General features: G+C 37.1%; 1 protein-coding gene and 2 long non-coding RNA genes across 4 annotated transcripts; 1 reads left to right on the top strand and 2 right to left on the bottom strand.

Annotated features, from left to right (window-relative positions):
* Positions 1-8299: 8299 nt before the first annotated feature.
* LOC125246346 (ladderlectin-like) lies at positions 8300-11327 on the bottom strand. The gene is made up of 6 exons (XM_048157315.1): positions 11246-11327; positions 11047-11125; positions 10743-10837; positions 10137-10262; positions 8689-8797; positions 8300-8539 (listed from the first exon to the last, which is right to left on the bottom strand). The coding sequence occupies exons 2-6, from the start codon at positions 11105-11107 to the stop codon at positions 8472-8474; spliced, it is 459 nt and encodes a 152-aa protein (XP_048013272.1). The 5' UTR covers positions 11108-11125; positions 11246-11327; the 3' UTR covers positions 8300-8471.
* Positions 11328-12065: 738 nt separating this feature from the next.
* On the top strand, positions 12066-14649 carry LOC125246384. 2 transcript variants are annotated; one of them, XR_007179830.1, is made up of 3 exons: positions 12066-12569; positions 13257-14222; positions 14338-14649. It is a non-coding gene; the product is annotated as an uncharacterized LOC125246384 (long non-coding RNA). The 2 variants fall into 2 exon arrangements; XR_007179831.1 differs by having other exon boundaries at positions 12068-13347; positions 13440-14222.
* Positions 14312-15586, bottom strand: LOC125246388. Its single transcript, XR_007179834.1, has 2 exons — positions 14977-15586; positions 14312-14571 (listed from the first exon to the last, which is right to left on the bottom strand). It is a non-coding gene; the product is annotated as an uncharacterized LOC125246388 (long non-coding RNA).
* Between the last annotated feature and the right edge of the window lie 1241 nt (positions 15587-16827).

Below are 16827 nucleotides of genomic sequence, written 5' to 3'. Positions count from 1 at the left end.
ATTTTTCTTAGTGATATTTAGCACCAGTTTATCAGTTTATTTTCTCCACATTTCATTTAGATATGTGATGCAAAAGTGAGAGTGGGCGAAACTATCATTTGCAAGTGAAAACCAGCGTTTGATACTCGTAGCAGCAAATTCAAATGGTTGTAGTTATGGACTTGTGTTTGTGCTAGAAAAATATCCAAGTAAATATTTATTTGTGAGAAAATATTCTACAAGTGTCGTTGGATGAAATCACATACTAATTTGCGAATATGCAAAATTTGTCCATGATTTTCTCTGAAGCAATGTTAGCAAAAATGTGAGTATGAGTTTCTTAATTTGTCTTTCATATAATAGGATTTGTGCATCTGCAATGAAGAATTTGAGAAGGTTTAACTGGTGTGTTTGTGGGAGAGAAAAAAAAAATCTAAAAGTTTGCAAATCTTAAAACAGTTTTTTCTGTGACTTCACACGTACTGTATCTGATACACGTGTGGATAATATCTACTACAAACGACAAATTCCACTGTCACAGGCACTCAGGTGTTTTGCTCCATGAATACCTTAATACATTATTACCTTTAAGCCTCGTCACACTGTTTTACAGAAACACATGGTTTGCACACGGAAGTAGGAAGCAGGAAACAGTTTCAGTTCAGAGTAAGAGAAACTGAAGTGTAGTTGAGCTGTTGTGTGTTTGTGTCTCTGTATTCATGCAGTAAAATGGCAGAAGCCAGAATTTCTCAGGATCAGTTACTGTGTCCAGTGTGTCTGGATCTCCTGAAGGATCCAGTGGCCATTCCCTGTGGACACAGTTACTGTAAGAGCTGTATTACAGGCTGCTGGGATCAGGAGGATCAGATGAGAGTCTACAGCTGCCCTCAGTGCAGACAGACCTTCAGTTCAAGACCTGCTTTAGCTAAAAACACCATTCTGGCTGAAGTGGTGGAGAAACTGAAGAAGACTAAACTTCCTGCTGACTGTTACGCTGGAGCTGGAGATGTGCAGTGTGACGTCTGTACTGGAAGAAAACACAAAGCTGTCAAGTCCTGTCTGGTGTGTCTGGAGTCTTACTGTCAGAATCACCTTGAACAACATGAGAGTTTGTTAAAAAGAAAGAGACACAATCTGACTGAAGCCACTGGACGACTGCAGGAGATGATCTGCCAGAAACACAACAAGCTCCTTGAGGTTTTCTGCCGCACTGATCAGAAGTGTATATGTGTGCTGTGTATGGATGAACATAAAAACCACGACACTGTATCAGCTGCAGCACAGAGGACAGAGAGACAGGTATGAACTTAAAGAGGTCCCTTTATGCTCATTTAGGTTCACACAGAATGTGCTTTTGCTGTTAAAAACACAAGACGCAGGTCAGTGGAATGAAAAAAAAAACAGCAGGTCTAGAGATGCTTTTTTTCTTCTCGAGATGCTGCAAAAAAGAGTGCTACTGTTAACCTTCTGGAGTCTGAGGTTGATTTGGGGCCCTGGAGAAGTTTTGACATTTGTGCTTTTTTTAGTTGTTTATAAACATATTACTGGAAAAAGTGTCATTACACTGTATTCAGCACAAACTAGGCTACAATAATATGTGAGAAACATGTATGTACATGTATGTATTTTTGAAGGAATAATGTTTATGCGTGGTTATTGAAAAAACAAAAAACTTAAGTCACTTAGATAAGGCCAAAAAATATATTAAATCTGTGTTCTCAAGACTTCTGGGTATTGGAGGTTGTAGATTAGAGTTTTTGCTTCAAATGATGTAAAAATTATCCCGCCTACTCGTTCATATAAAACAATAGAGAGATTTAAATTTTGTAAGACACTTTTTGTCAAGAAACACAGTATGCGTGGCGGCGTGAATCATCATGAATAATCCTGTGATTCACACTTGAGAAGACAAAAGATCCACATAATGAGCTGTAATGACTTACATAATAATGAGCTCTTTCAGTCAGGTAGGCTGTGAAAAAACCCTCTGTGATCATGTCTCAAGCTCATCATGGTGTATATCAAACATACAGAAAAAACAGCAATACTGTGAAATATTATTACAATTTAAAATAATGGTATTCTATTGTATACTTTAAAATGTAATGTATTTCTGTGATGCAAAGTGTCTGAACAATTATGTTACCTCTATGGCATGTCATATAGGCTTTTAGCTTAAAAGCATGCACAGTTGGAGAAATATTGATAGATTCTCATATGTTTATGTCAATTTTCTATACAGAGGAGTAATATTTATTCAATATTTATTGTCATTACTATGAGCACTGGATACTGTGTTTTCAATTCATACTTGCAGCCGGAGGGCGCTCTGTGCACCTTTAGTCCACAAATGCCTCCTAAAGAAGAACAGGCCATGTGACAATCCAGGAACTAACAGAGGCTTCCAGAGATCGCTAACTATGGCTATGCAAAACACTTTGAAGACAATAAATACACGATTGAGAGGATGTATACATGTATTGCATCTAAATAGCGCTTGCTCCGTGGGCGTGGCCGCATTAGCGGATAATATGACGTGTCTCTTTTCATACAGATTACATAAACAGAGAATTTGTTTTCGATTTGACTTACACAACTTAAAACCTGACATTTCAACGTTTCTTTAGACATAAGTCTAATTTTTTGTGATTAGTATTCACTAAGTTACAGTTCCTTTTCTGAGATCTATCAGATTGGACTTCGTTCAGAGGGAGACGAGAGATCATGCATCATGTTAGTTTTCTTTATTTTGCAAAACGCACATTTTGTTTTTACTCTAAGTGTACACAAATAAAAGAAGATATTCTATAGTTTCAATTGATATATTACTTATGTCTCTATGACAAAAAATTACAGAGTATTTTAAGTCTGTTTTGCTGCAATGTGAAAAAAATCCTGTGAAACGCGCCAGTGCGTTTCCTGACTCCAGAGAGTTAAAGACGCCAAAAGAAGCGCAGTGAATGGCCCCTTACAGGTTCATAATTTGTTTATGAGGTTTACTAGGTTTACATTTTCATCATTTAATGTTCAAAAATCATATTTTTCTTATTATTTACATTATTGCAGCGTCTGCTTTTACCCTCTGCCTGAACACTGTTTTAGCTTCAGTTTCTTTAAAATTTCTGAATATCACAGTCTTCTCTGATTGGTCAGCTGGCCCCAGTCTGTTGTGATTGGTCAACCACTTAGAGTGTGTGTCTGAAATGTAACGCACTTTACCATAAATGGTGATGGGGAGGTGGAGGGATGCCAGGACAGTGTAATGACTACTGCTTATGATTAGGCTCCTCCCGAACCTACGTTTGTAACTTAATTTATAACATTTGTCCTGCATCGAACTTCACGGTTCAGAAAGCAGTTTTTATAATAATGGTTAGAACACAACAAAAGACTGATGTTGTATACTGCTGAGGAAGTGTTAAAAGTACATTTTAACCAACAAATTAGTCTGTACGGAGCCCCGCACATAGTAGGCTAAAATAGTAGGCTAAATCGTGTGCGCAATTTACTATTTTGTTCCCTAGATTTATAAATCATGCACATGTTACGTTTTTAAGAAGGATGCGATGTCCGTTCTTGGGGCAACACATTTATTTCTGTTTAGAAACATGAAAAAGACAAGGAGCACTTTCCATTGCGTGTGCACGACACTCATCACGTACTGAATACTATTTCTATTCTATTAGTGTCAGGTACCTTAACAGAGTATCATTAACAATAATATGTCTGATCATACAAATGTCTACACAGATACATGGCAATGGACAAATTAATCTTTATACCACACTCAATTCTCAAGAAATACCTGCTCTAAATCCTTAAAAATTGTGACTAAATAGATCGGAAGGTGTTCGGTGCTCACTCTCACAAAGTATTAAGGAAAAGTTTGTTGAATAACATCACTGAAGTATCACAAACTTCTTTAAAATGAATACAAGCGGGTAATGCATAAACTCAAACATAACTATGAAAATAACTTTTTAGCATTTATCTCCATTACTTCAGCATTAATAACCGTTTGAAGCGGTATAATACTCTTTTTAGTCACTGTCTTTAATCTTCTATGAAATATGCTAATGAACTGACTATCTCATGAACTAGATTTTAACCAAACAGCAGTTTTCAATAACAATCTCAAAAAATGATTAATAAAAGTATTTTACCACTGAATCTTACTGGAATTCTTTTTAACAGTACATTCTGAATGTGCTTTTAAATGTAATAGCTGATGACAGAGTGACACTAAATGAGGTTTAAGGTTTAAATGAGGTAAAAACAGTGTCTCTTGGACATGATGAAGCTACTGACTGACTCAACCAAGACTTGCCCCCTTTATTTTGCATATGCCTTGGGCAGGAATTAATTAAATGAGGAATATTGTGATGTGTATGTTCCCATAAAAAAACTCAAGACTACAATGGAGGCATTTCAGGGAGTTCAGAAACGGTGACACTGGGTGCTTCTCAATATCCCTCCTCGTTTCCTCGCTCCTCCGTCCTCCATCCTATGACCTGGAAACCTATCGAGCTCAGCCATCTTGAAGGACATCTCAACTCTCTAATTGCACTGCGAGGAGGCGAGGATCGAGGAGTGAGGAAGCATCCCGAGGAGTCATGAGCAAGGATACACAGGTGTATCATCTGCGGAAGTCTTTCTCATCGAGAAACCTGACGCACACATAAATTCTCCTCCCCCTTCATATCTGTCACAATAATTTAAATGTATGCTTTAATGTATGCAGTTTAAATAAACTTTACATCTCACATATTTCAACGGGGCATCTTGCTTTATTAATATTTATAATATTTTTTTAAATAACCAAACTTTAACAACATATGGGTAGATCCCTCGAGTGCAACTGATGATGCTTTGAAGTGACGCTAAAGAGTGCGAGGATATATCATTTCACTTGATTCAATTCCTCCATTCCTCGCATCTTTTCCTTGTTTCCTTCCCTCGCATCCTGAAGGGGTGGAGCTAAGACGCGAGGAAAGGAAACGAGGATGCACAAATAAGAATTGAGAAGCACCCACTCCCCAATAGGGATTGGTACTCACGTCACCGCTGACATTGTGATTTTTGGATCATACGTCTCTTAAGGTGTGGTTATGCGTACATCAGATGACCCCACTTCCCCCCTCTCCTAGTTCAGGGCTCCAGGCAAGGTCTTTTACCTTCTCAGTATGAGAATACTCACAACAGGGGATTTTTATTCATTTAGAAGTAATATAAAGTGGTCAGCTGATTTATCTGAAAGATTGGTGAGATTGCTGTGTGTCTAGAAAAACCAGAGGCTAAGAAAATTATAATGTGTATCTGTTATAGTCTCACCTTCACGGGCTGGAGAATGTATCTGTTATTGTCTCACTGGATGAAGCGGAGACTCAGAACTTGGTATATCTGTTAATGTCTCACTCCTTACAGAGTTGAGACCCAGAACTTGTATACAGTATCAGTTATGTCTCACCCGATGGGAGAGATGTTAATGTCTATCCCCTTACAGGACAGACTCAGAAAAAGGAGTGTCTGTAGAATGACTGGTTGTACCAAGTCTGTTGTGTTGGTCAGCATAAGCAGAACGTGTCAGGAAAGTCTCATTACACTTTGCGGAAACACCTGTGTCCGCCCCAGGTTTAATTCATCCTGTGAGAAATCCTCGGTTACCTTCAAGTAGAAGGTCTGGTTTGCCGGGCAGGTCAAATTTCCATGGGTGAAGGATTCATTTAGCTGATGATGCTCCATTGCGTGCAGGACACCTGAACAACCTCTGAGTGACCATTCAATACTTGAACACTGATGAACTTGGTGTTATTGTAAGATGAGGAAAAGGGTTGTTGGAAAAACATAATAACACAAAATAACACATGATGAACATGTCAAAAGTGTGAGTGGTAAAGAAGGTCTCCCTTTCAGAGTCCTATCTTTAGTGAGCAGGTCTCATTTAATCACCAGATTCTTCACTATGATAGTGGAATTTAGACTTGGTCTGGATGCGTTAAAGGCAAGTAGCAAAGAGTCTAAATAACTAGTATATTTACCAGTGGTATAAATAATTAAATATATCACATACTTAAACATAGAAATACACAATTTCATAATTACAATTATAAAACTGTCTGTAATAGTTGTTTTAACTGCACATCCTTAAAGTAACACTATCTCTAGTCAGAGGTCACGACCACTACTACAGATAAGCTGACCAATATTACTTCTCTTACAGTAGCTTTGGTTTGGTCATTGAGTGGGGTGTGTTTGAATATGCGTGTGCATGTGCGTGTACAAGAGTTCAAGTGTTTGTGTGTGTGTGAGAGAGAGAGAGTAGGGGGCATCACTGTTCGACCTGACACCTAGATGAACACTTTACAGTTGGTTGTGTGACTGTAAATCATTTTCTTTAAACGCTATTGAAGGTAGAAACGTGAATACCAATGTTGTAACTTTAGAGACGGTCCCTTAATTTGTGAATATCAAACGTTCAATGTCAAAGTAACCAGGGGAAAGTAACCGTAAAGACACTGAATTAAACATAAATGCAGCTTTTGTGTCTTTATCAGCTTTTCTGCATTTATACTGTCTCAGATAATCATCGCACATTCACTTACCGCTTGCTCCATTTCTGTAAATCCGTTTTTATGAATGAACGATGACTTACTAGCCATTGCTCTGGTCTTCGTAAACAGCTGCTAGTGGCACCTGCTGGTGAAGAAGACTAACAGCAGATGGAAATCATGCATTGGTACTCTACTGCTTTTCCTGCAGTTCCTGGATGTGAAATGTTGAATTTTCTGCCGAATTTGAACCACTGAATTTGTGGAAGCAAATTTGTAAAGCGAAATAAAAAAAAAAATTGGCAGTCGAATATTATAGGTTGTATTTTTAAACAGAATGAATATTTTGGAAGTAAAATCTGAAAGGTGAATATAAATGATTGATTTTTTAATAATGAAAATGTGTGTGAAATGTTTTGAATTGAAATATTCACAGTTTAAATATACGACCATGTTGAATTTCAGCCCATAAAAATGCAAGCCTTATAAATACAGTGCATCAAAATGCAAGCACAGCTAATGTAATGCATATTATTTTTCAATTAGTGCAATTCAACAAGCTTTTTATTTCAAAAACATTTGGCATTAATTTACTTCCATACATGTATAGTGTTGTATGATAACTGTTCACATTAAACCATATCGATTTTTGGGGGGTAAAAAAAGGCACTGCAAAAAATGCTGTTGTTACTTAGAGTTTTTGTCTTGTTTCTAGTCAAAATATCTTAAAGTTCTTAAATCAAGAAGCATTTTCTTGACAAGTAAAAATTATTTTCTTGTTTTCAGGAAAAATAAATCAAAATTAAGTGAGTTTTTTTCTTAAAACAAGCAAAATAATCTGCCAGTGGGGTAATCAAAATAATCTTATATCAAATCAAAAATAAACTATATAATCTTGTTTTCAGTTTGGATTAAGATTATTTTGCTTATTTTAAGGAAAAACTCACTTAATTTTGACTTATTTTTCCTGAAAACAAGAAAATAATTTTACTTGTCAAGAAAATGCTTCTTGATTTAAGAACTTTAAGATATTTTAAGTAAGAACAACATTTGTGAAATGTAGATTAAGGCAATGCTGAGGTGTCATCGAGTGTGATTGCATCTTGGATGAGGATGCTAATTTTGCAAGGGAGAGTTCAAATGTTCATTTCCTTTTCTCAGAGAGAAGTCCTCTCTTGGTCCAGACAGTCTGGCACCAGTCTTACAATTGTATGAGCTGTCCAAGCATTGTGAATTCGGAGCACAGAAAGACAAACACATTCACGACAGACTTGTTATAGTAGGGAAGTATGCGGGTCCAGACTCAGCTGAGATGATGAAAGAGAACCTTCTCTGATGTTGGAGATTGTCCTATTCTGGCATGAGAATCATTTTTTCCTATAATATTTCAGCAGTCATGTTATGTTTTGTTTCTATCAGCTGTTTAGATTCAGAACTAGCAATGCCATAACAGTGAATGAATCACTATTGACCTGATCGGTCAAATTGGTATAGAAATTGTTCATGATTCGGTTTCTCACACCAAAATAGTAATTGGATATTTTATAAGACAGAAAACAAAAAGAGCGCTGGATGAGGGTGATATTTTCCTAGGAAACAAATGTCTTCTAGTGTTTGTCAATGATAAAGCAGCTGTGTGCAGCTTCCTTAAACTCATCCCATGATGATTTCATCATTTAATGTCATTCTAATAACCATATCCTCAAACCTTGTGACACAATATTGTTATATTTTTTATACATTTATTTGATTTAACTCCACAACACACATGATTAGCTTTATTAATGCTTTTATTGATTAGAGGAGTGTTTCAGAGAAGGTATTGAGAAGAGAGTAAAGCTTAGAAAAGATTCACATGAAGTTTAATTTTAGAATATCATTTTTTGTAAAGATCACAAAGTGTAAAATCAATGTGACTGTGGAGCAGGATGCCTGCATATGATCTCAAGCATCTGTAACACAAATATAGCCTAATTGGCCTGCACAGGTCCAGTCGTTCCAGCAACGGTTAGCTGTAGGGTGGAAAAATGAAATAATTTATTCTGAACATTATAGGCACTTTGTGAAATCCAAATGAGCCATTACATGTTACTGTATGATATGAAATTATAATATTGTAAATTATAATGTGACGTATTTAAAAACCAAACTGCATTCTTACAGGACAAGCTGATCTCCAGACAGTTCTCGTTACCAGAACCATTAGGTTCTCCAGCGCACCAGTTGGTAAAGTCATACACAGTTCCATCAGTCCACAACCACTGCCCATCCTAAAGAGCAAATACATGATTATAAGAGTGCACTACTGTACTCAGACTTCAGTACGGTGCTAATTCATTTCAGCTTTAACCCATCTTCATTAGCACATTTAGAGCAGAAATTCCAGTCTACTAATTCTCGATTAACAGTAGTAGACATGTAGACACAACATTATTTATAGTTAACAGAATGTGTTAAAGGGACCATAAAAAACAACAACAAGTGAAACTGAAATTACAGTCTACAAACAAATAGGTCTCTTTAGTACTGTAAGGAACCCCGCATCGGGCCAAAAATGGACTCCGACGCCCCCGGGCGAAGGTTAACGTGTGTATGCCTTTTCAGCGTCTCTATTAAAGTTCACTTAATTTCACTCGTTTAATCTGACTCCAATTTCAAATGATTCCACTTAGGTTGTGTTTCCAATTAGAAATTAATCATTAGTTATGCATTAATTTAGATATTTGATGATTCTGGATATCCCATATTTCAATTGTTCAGTCATTAGGGACCCGATGCCGCACAGAGATACTCGCCCCGGGATTTCGCGGTAAACTCACGGACATAAACTCGCCAGTCTGATCTTCGTCAGAGGGTGTAATAAGTTGGCTAATACCTTTAGTCGGTTGCCTACTGCTCACTCGAACAAAAGTGTATTTTAATTTAGCCACTTCCATACAACTTGCTAAATCAGCGGTAAACAGAAATCAAAAGGTCTTCAGATGAAGTGCCTACTGCTCCTTCATTCATGCGCCTTCAGTTTGTTCTACCCTGGACACAGATTACGGTAGCATTAGCCTCCCATAATTTAGTGGTAATAATGATATCAGGAGAATCCAGAGTAAATCAATTATAACATTTTATTTGTCAGGTAAAAGTGTATCGTGTCAATTACACAAATAACCAATTAAAGCCAATTCAGAAATGATAAATGCATAACATCGATTACTCAAAGAAATGCATATACACACATCTCTGTGGGGGCCTCTGGCTACAGATGATCCCCCCCTTACTGCTTTGCTTTTTACCTTTTTACCAGGACCAGAACAAAAGGATTGTAAATGTTTATTACACCAACACCTGTTTTGGGGGAGAGGAGAAGAGACACCACCCAAAAAGAGGACAGAATTTTCCTTAGTTTTCAATCTTCTTCATAATACCAGTGACTGCTGTGAAACTGAGACCATTTTACCAATCGCACTGAGACATTTAAAATGCAAGGCGTTGTCCTATGCTATTCTTTTAAGATCTTCTCTCCAGATAAGCTTTATTGCTTTATTGCAGGATGCTTGATCTCAGTTTTCGTTTAGCAGGAAAATCAAGCCTTACAGTACACACAGTTTAACTTACTTGTTCACCATCATGAGCACCAATCCAAGCACGTGTGGAAGAAGAAGGCAACAGACCCAGCAGAAACTCATTTTCCGGTTTATTGTGCACAGATGCGAGATTTGCACCAAGACCTTGGCAGTTTCTCTAAAGAGACAGATTTTTTATTGTCAGTATTGCGATTATTTGCTCAGTATCAGTTTCCTGTATTATTTATTTGCAGAAAAGAAAGGTTTACTTTAAAAATAATAAAAATCACCATTCCCAGTCTTTAACTACTATGTATTAATATTTAAATTAATCAATTGATTCAGTGCACTTATTGTTTAGATACATGTACTTGCATTTAAAAAAATACCTGCATGTAATTACATCTGTAATTAGTTTCTGTAATTAGATCAGTGATTACACTGTTGACCTTTCCTTACACCTTAACCCACCCTTAAACCTACTCATACCACCATAACTGTCCCTAACCTTACCTGTATCCACCTCAATAGCAGCACAAGTGATTTGCAATACAACATCAACACAAGTACATTGTACCTTATTGATTTATCTAGATGTAGTGAAAGACACCTAATGTAAAGTTTGACCAAATCACCTTGTTGTAACTTAACACATTACCTCTGCTGTGATCCAGTTAACTGACGGAGAGAAGTACTTGTAGCACCGGAGTCCAAAACTTGACCATCCAGTGGGGCATTTTATGACTAAATCAACTGCATCCAGTACATAAATGTTAGAGCATTCATAATATTCACAGCAAAGTATGTTTTTATTTTTTCATTATTATTTTATGTAGTTTATTTTATGTTTGTGTGATTTTGTGCCTAAATATGGTTACTTTAACACTGTAAATCCCTCATTAATCATGTAAATATTAGTAAATGGAATAGAAATGTTTTTTACAATTAAATGTTTTGGTTACCTTCTGCATTCCCCATGGAGAAGATGATGAAAAGAAGCATTAGACTTCTCAGCACTGCCATGATGAACCTGAAATGAACCTGAAAATGAATAAGCAGGAAAAGTTAAATGTCTGCACTCATATGTGGATTTTCAATGTATTTTAAAGACAAAGATAATTTAGAAATGTTATTCAGTAGGTTTTTGTTCCCAAAACTCACCTTGGTTTGGTTGTCGCCTGTAGAATCTCAGAGGAAGAGTTTGTGAAGTTCCAGAAACAGCTCTGCTTTTATACTTTACTTAACGTCAAGTGTGTGTGAGCTTATAGTCACGATGTTATGCGATTGTTTGATATGTAGAATTTATGTACACTGGAAATAAAATCCAAATATTGGAGAACGGTGTAAAATTAGCCTGTAAAATAAATGTTAGTTCAGCCAAATATATTTCTAAGTATTTTGAATATTTGTTAAGTGTTAAGGTAAATAAAGGACATATTCCCCATTAAATATTTGAAATAGCATAAATTATGAATTACAGTCATTTCCTTCTGTATAAACTTTAAGAAAAATCTAAAACATTTTGAACAGTGCCTGTTTATAAATTCCTAATGTGTATTTCTAATTCATTCTAATATCTGATCTAGGAAAAAATGAAAAGTCTGTCATCATTTACTCACCCTCATTCGTTCCACATATGACTTTCGTCTGTTGAATATAAAAGAAGATATTTTGAGAAAGGCATACTGTTTCCTGAAGAATTAAGTTTTTCTGCTTGCAAATTCCGGCATGTAAATAAATAGCAAATCCGCCGTGGGCCGAACGCAACTGGCTTTTAAAGGGAAAGGGAGATGAGACTCTGATTGGTTTATTGCACTTTTCACCCAAAACACATCCATTACTCATTAAGAGAATAGGGACAACCCTTTTAGACCATGCACCGGGTGCGCTACCATTGTTAAACTAGCAAAAGTGGATTCGGACACGCCCTAAGTGTACTTGCACCGTGCGCTTTAGACGATGTGCTTAGATTGTTAAAATAGGGCCCTTCATGCTATTCTGCATTGGTCATCAAGTAATTTCTTCTTCACAGAGCTTAAAAGTCACGGCACGATTAATTACTCTTTTCATCACTATACCACCACAGCAAAAACTGTGGCTGCGTCCGAAACCGCCTACTTCTCTACTATTTAGTAGGGGAAAAGCAGTAGGCGAGCGAATAAGTATGTCAGAAGCAAAAAGAGTAGGCGAAAATTACCTGGGTGACGTACTAATTCTCGCGAGATTCGGCCGTGCGCCTACTTAAAGTGCATCCGAAACCGCCTACTTACCTACTCTATAATAGGGGGGAATCAGTAGGTGAGTGAATAAGTATGTCAGAGACCTCAGTAATCATAAATGAGTAGTCGAGAAGTTCCCGGATGGCCTACTGCTTCCGCCCAGATTCTGAAGTGTTCCTCGATGGATACTTTTCTATCCCAGGAGGCCACGGGAGAGGATACGTCATAATCGAACACGGAGAAAAGCGACGCGGATGCTGTCAAATGTGAGCATTGAAAACCAAAAACACGGTTCTTGTGTTAAAGTCACATTTGTTGAACTACTGTAGAGTAAACTGCTGAATGTGTAAAGATGCCAGACACTATAGTTGTGATTTTACTGTAAAAACATGTTTTATTTTGTATAGATAACAGGGAGCTCTAGTAAACACACATAACTTAATTATCCGAAGAGGATACATCTTAAAGATGCTTACTAAATGTTTATTTAACCTCTGACAGGAAAATATTAAGAATATATAAAGTATTATGACTTATGCATGATGGATTATGTTCTATGAGTGATGTGTGTATGTGCTATTATGTATAATTCACTGTTGTCAACACTGTTTACATTAAATTAATGCAAGTTATGTAAATAAACAAATGTACACTTAACTAGACAGACATAAGTTATCTATTTTATTTGTCCGTTAGTACTGTTAATAAAACAAGGAACATTTGTGTTGGATAAAAAGTGAGTTAAAACAAATCTTCAACTACATCAACATGTGAATGTAGATTTGAGCACATAAATCTCAGAGGAAACTTGAATCTTGTCTGATGTTACAGGGACAGAAATGAATACAAAGTCTATTTAAATCTTAAGTTGTAGTTTATTTTATTTTATTGTAATTTCAAACAGAGTTATTACAGTACTTTTCTGATTCTTGATGTCCTTGCATTTGTTGCAGAGCTTTGTGTTGGAGCAGGACCTGTGAGGAAAGATGACAGTGGCATTTGTGGAAAAAAAAAAAAAAGGAAAACCTGAAACAAAAATATAAAGTAAGATCATTTTGTTACTTCTAATACAGAAATCTGATGACATTGTGCTGCTAAAATGACTGCTTTTGTATTATATTTGTGCATTATTGTAGGATGTGAAATGTCCTCAGACTGGTGTGAGCAGTGAGGATGGAGAGACACAGCAGATCCTGGGAATGGTTCAGTGTCATGGACAAGATCCTCCATCACTCCTCCTGCCCTTACTGCCTCATCTGGACTGATGTTGATGTGATTTCTTCATCCTCAGTGAGGCCAGAGCCAGAGCTAGACAAAGACCAAAGGACAGTGAGGATGTGATTTTGGTCAAGTTTGTTCTGCTGGTATCAGTTCATACACTGAAGCTTCAAAAGCATCATCAAATAATGTCATGAAGCTTCTGGAAGTCAGGCTCCATTGACTGATATTGTAGAAACTAGCTGGACAAACTTGATCAAAATCAACTTTTGTGTTCAGAAAAAAAAAAAAAAAATGAACACAGGGATTGAACAGCATGAAGGCAAGTGAATAATGACTGAATTTATTTGTTTGGGTGAACTAACCCTTTATGCCCTCAAATAGAAATATGTATGAAATGTATGTATGAATTTATATTATAGTAGTACCTTGAAAAAGTAAACTTTAAGAAATAAACAGCTTGAATTAGCGTTTGTGCTCGAAACACTAACAAAAAAGGATTTAAAAAAAAATCGAATTTACATTTGGCAGATGCTGTTATCCAAAGTGACTAACTGTGCTCTTATTACAAGGATGATCCCGTTGAAGCAACCTGGAATAAAGTGTCTGGATCAAGCACACACTGGTGGAGACGCTGCAGAGATCGAAAAAGCAAACCTTCTGCTGACCAGCTCAATGGTTTAACCCACCACACCACAAAAGTAATGAAGCTACGACAGAAATTATCATGTAATTGTAAAAATATGAAATGAAGTATGGCAAGAAACTGAATGCTGACATGAATGAAGTGTAAAAAGTTTTCATCTGTTTATTCAGTCATGCTGATGGAGAGCACATGGATGTTTGGATCAGACACAGCAGAGCCATATTGTCCCGCACATCTTCTCCCACTCCTGCTTTAAGGTTGTGGGGTTCAGGGGTCCATCATCATCATCTTCCTACTCCTCTGGATCAACGATGTCTCCATTGAGAAGAGCAGCAGTGAGGGACATGATGGATGAAGGTGTTCATCAGCTGCTTCATCAGAATAAAGCTGCAGAATTGGCACAGCTGTGTGAGATTACAGCAGGACTGTAAATACATGATTGTTAGATCAATAAATTTGAATAAAGCTTTGTTTCGTGTGTTGTTGACTTGTACATGCATTTATTTATTTATTGTCATTATTACTTTTATTAATTCTTTACTTACTTTAATTATGCTATTATCAGTAAATTTATATATTTTATTACTTCATGCTTTCATTGACTGTAAATGGAGATGTATTCACATCAGCTGTATTTGTCTAGTGTGTGTTCATGCACAGCTGTCATATAACAAAACATTACATTTGGCTTGTTTTACTAAAGAAGTAATAAGAAAAGTAATATAATTAAGTTTTGGTTTATGGTTAATGTTGTGCTAGCAAAGCAGTTCATTCTGAGGTAATCTTAATTTCAAGTTGATTTTACTTACATTTTTTGAGTATAAAATCAACAGTCTTCTCCAAAGGTGAGATCTTCGAGCAGCTGCTGATGTCTCCTCTGTGCAGACATTGCTAACACTGAGGAAAACCGCACTAGGTAGGGTTGATGAGTTACTGGTGCTGTGAGGTGTTAGTCCAACTGTCACTCATATCTTTATTTTATTGCAGGACCTATAATAACATACAAGATCACGGAAAATACCAGTTGTATCTTTAACAATGAACAATAATAATGAAAAAAAAAAAAAAAAAACGTGTTTGTATACATCATCGTTTGAAATTATATACACACATAAAGCATGATGACAAGGTTAAATATTTTGAATACATCATAATGTATAAAAGTATTTATTTTATTTATTATTTGTAAGCCTGAGGGATGAAACTAGAGCCAATTCAACAAGAAAATGTGGAAAAAATTTGATTTATGCTTGTGGATGGACATTTTTGCATATAAAATAAAGAAATTAATAACATATTCACACAAATTTGGGTATTTGTAACAAAAAATAAACTCGCATTATAAAAATATAAGAACTTTAAATTAACCCAAACTATATTAGTTGTAGCCTACTACAATTACAAAATTACTGGCAGCTGTTTCTTCAACAAGATCACAAAATAAGCAGTTTAATCAATATCAAGATATTAACAGATAGAAGAATTAAACCTGTCACTCTTTTAAGTTGTTGCGCTTGTGATAACGTCGTAGGTCACATGATAAATTCAACATGGCGGATTATTTTCAGATCTCGCATACTCAACGAGATTTGGCTGTTAAGTACCTACTCTTTTGGCGCTTGTTAAGTAAGTACTTATTGAAATTAAGTACCTACTCATTGAGTAGGCGGTTTCGGACGCAGCCTGTGTCATGAGAATGTGGCTCCCTCGACTCGTCCTCCGGACCACCGGAGGGAGCCATCACCCGAATATTGACTGTTCACCATCTGGACTCCATTTCCCATAGGCCCTCATTCCTGGGACTGATTACACATGCACCTGCACCTCATCACACACACACTATTTAAGCCCTTCACACACTCACTAACTTCGCGAAGTCTTGATTTGCTAAGGTGATCATTTCTGAGCGTTATTTCTGTGGACTGCCTTCTTGTTATTACCTGGACTGATTATCTCTGTTGAACCGTTGCCGCCTGCCTCGAACTCTGCCTGGACTCTGATCTCTGTTTGCTTGCCGCCTGTCTCGACCATTGCCTGTGACCCGTTTATGATTCCTGCTGCTAGCCCTGACCTCTTGCCTGTCCCTGACTACGGTACTGTCTTTGACTTGTTGAACTTGTTGTTATATTTAATAAAGACTGCAAATGGATCCACACGCCACTGACCCTTCATTACAGAAGACTTCGCCACACAGCGATCCAGCAGCTCTAGTTCAGATATCCACCGAATTGTCTGCCCAAACCAGTCAACTCGCTATGCATCACCATCAACTGTCCAGACTCACCTCGCTGACCGAGGAGCTTGTGAAGACGCTGCAGGGCCTACGCCTAACTTCCGCTGAGGCTACCACGCCGCAGGCTGCCGCCCCAATCGCACCGCCAATTCCCACGCCACCTGCTGTGAATCCTCGTCTAGCTCTCCCTGAGAAGTTTGACGGCACTCCCGTGAAATGTAAGGGGTTTCTTCTGCAATGTTCATTGTAGGTTAATCAACAACCCTGCCTGTATCCCACAGATTCCAGACGCATTTCCTTTGTTTGCTCACTGCTCACCGGCAGAGCGTTAGACTGGGCCACTGCCATTTGGAGGGAGGATGGTTCAGTATTCACCACATTTACCGAGTTCTTACAATGCTTCAGAGAAGTGTTCGAACATTCCGCT

The sequence above is a fragment of the Megalobrama amblycephala genome, linkage group LG14, assembly GCF_018812025.1.
Source record: "Megalobrama amblycephala isolate DHTTF-2021 linkage group LG14, ASM1881202v1, whole genome shotgun sequence".
Lineage (NCBI taxonomy): Eukaryota > Metazoa > Chordata > Actinopteri > Cypriniformes > Xenocyprididae > Megalobrama > Megalobrama amblycephala.
The sequence above is the reverse complement of the archived record's forward strand: the minus strand, read 5'-3'. Positions and strand labels throughout refer to the sequence as shown.

Coding starts and splice junctions, on each gene's coding strand:
- LOC125246346 (XM_048157315.1), bottom strand. CDS start 11,107: ATGGCAGTGCTGAGAAGTCTAATGCTTCTTTTCATCATCTTCTCCATG. Junction 10,263..10,742: donor TTAACTGGATCACAGCAGAG/GTAATGTGTTAA, acceptor CTGTCTCTTTAG/AGAAACTGCCAAGGTCTTGG. Junction 8,540..8,688: donor TCTGGAGATCAGCTTGTCCT/GTAAGAATGCAG, acceptor TCCACCCTACAG/CTAACCGTTGCTGGAACGAC.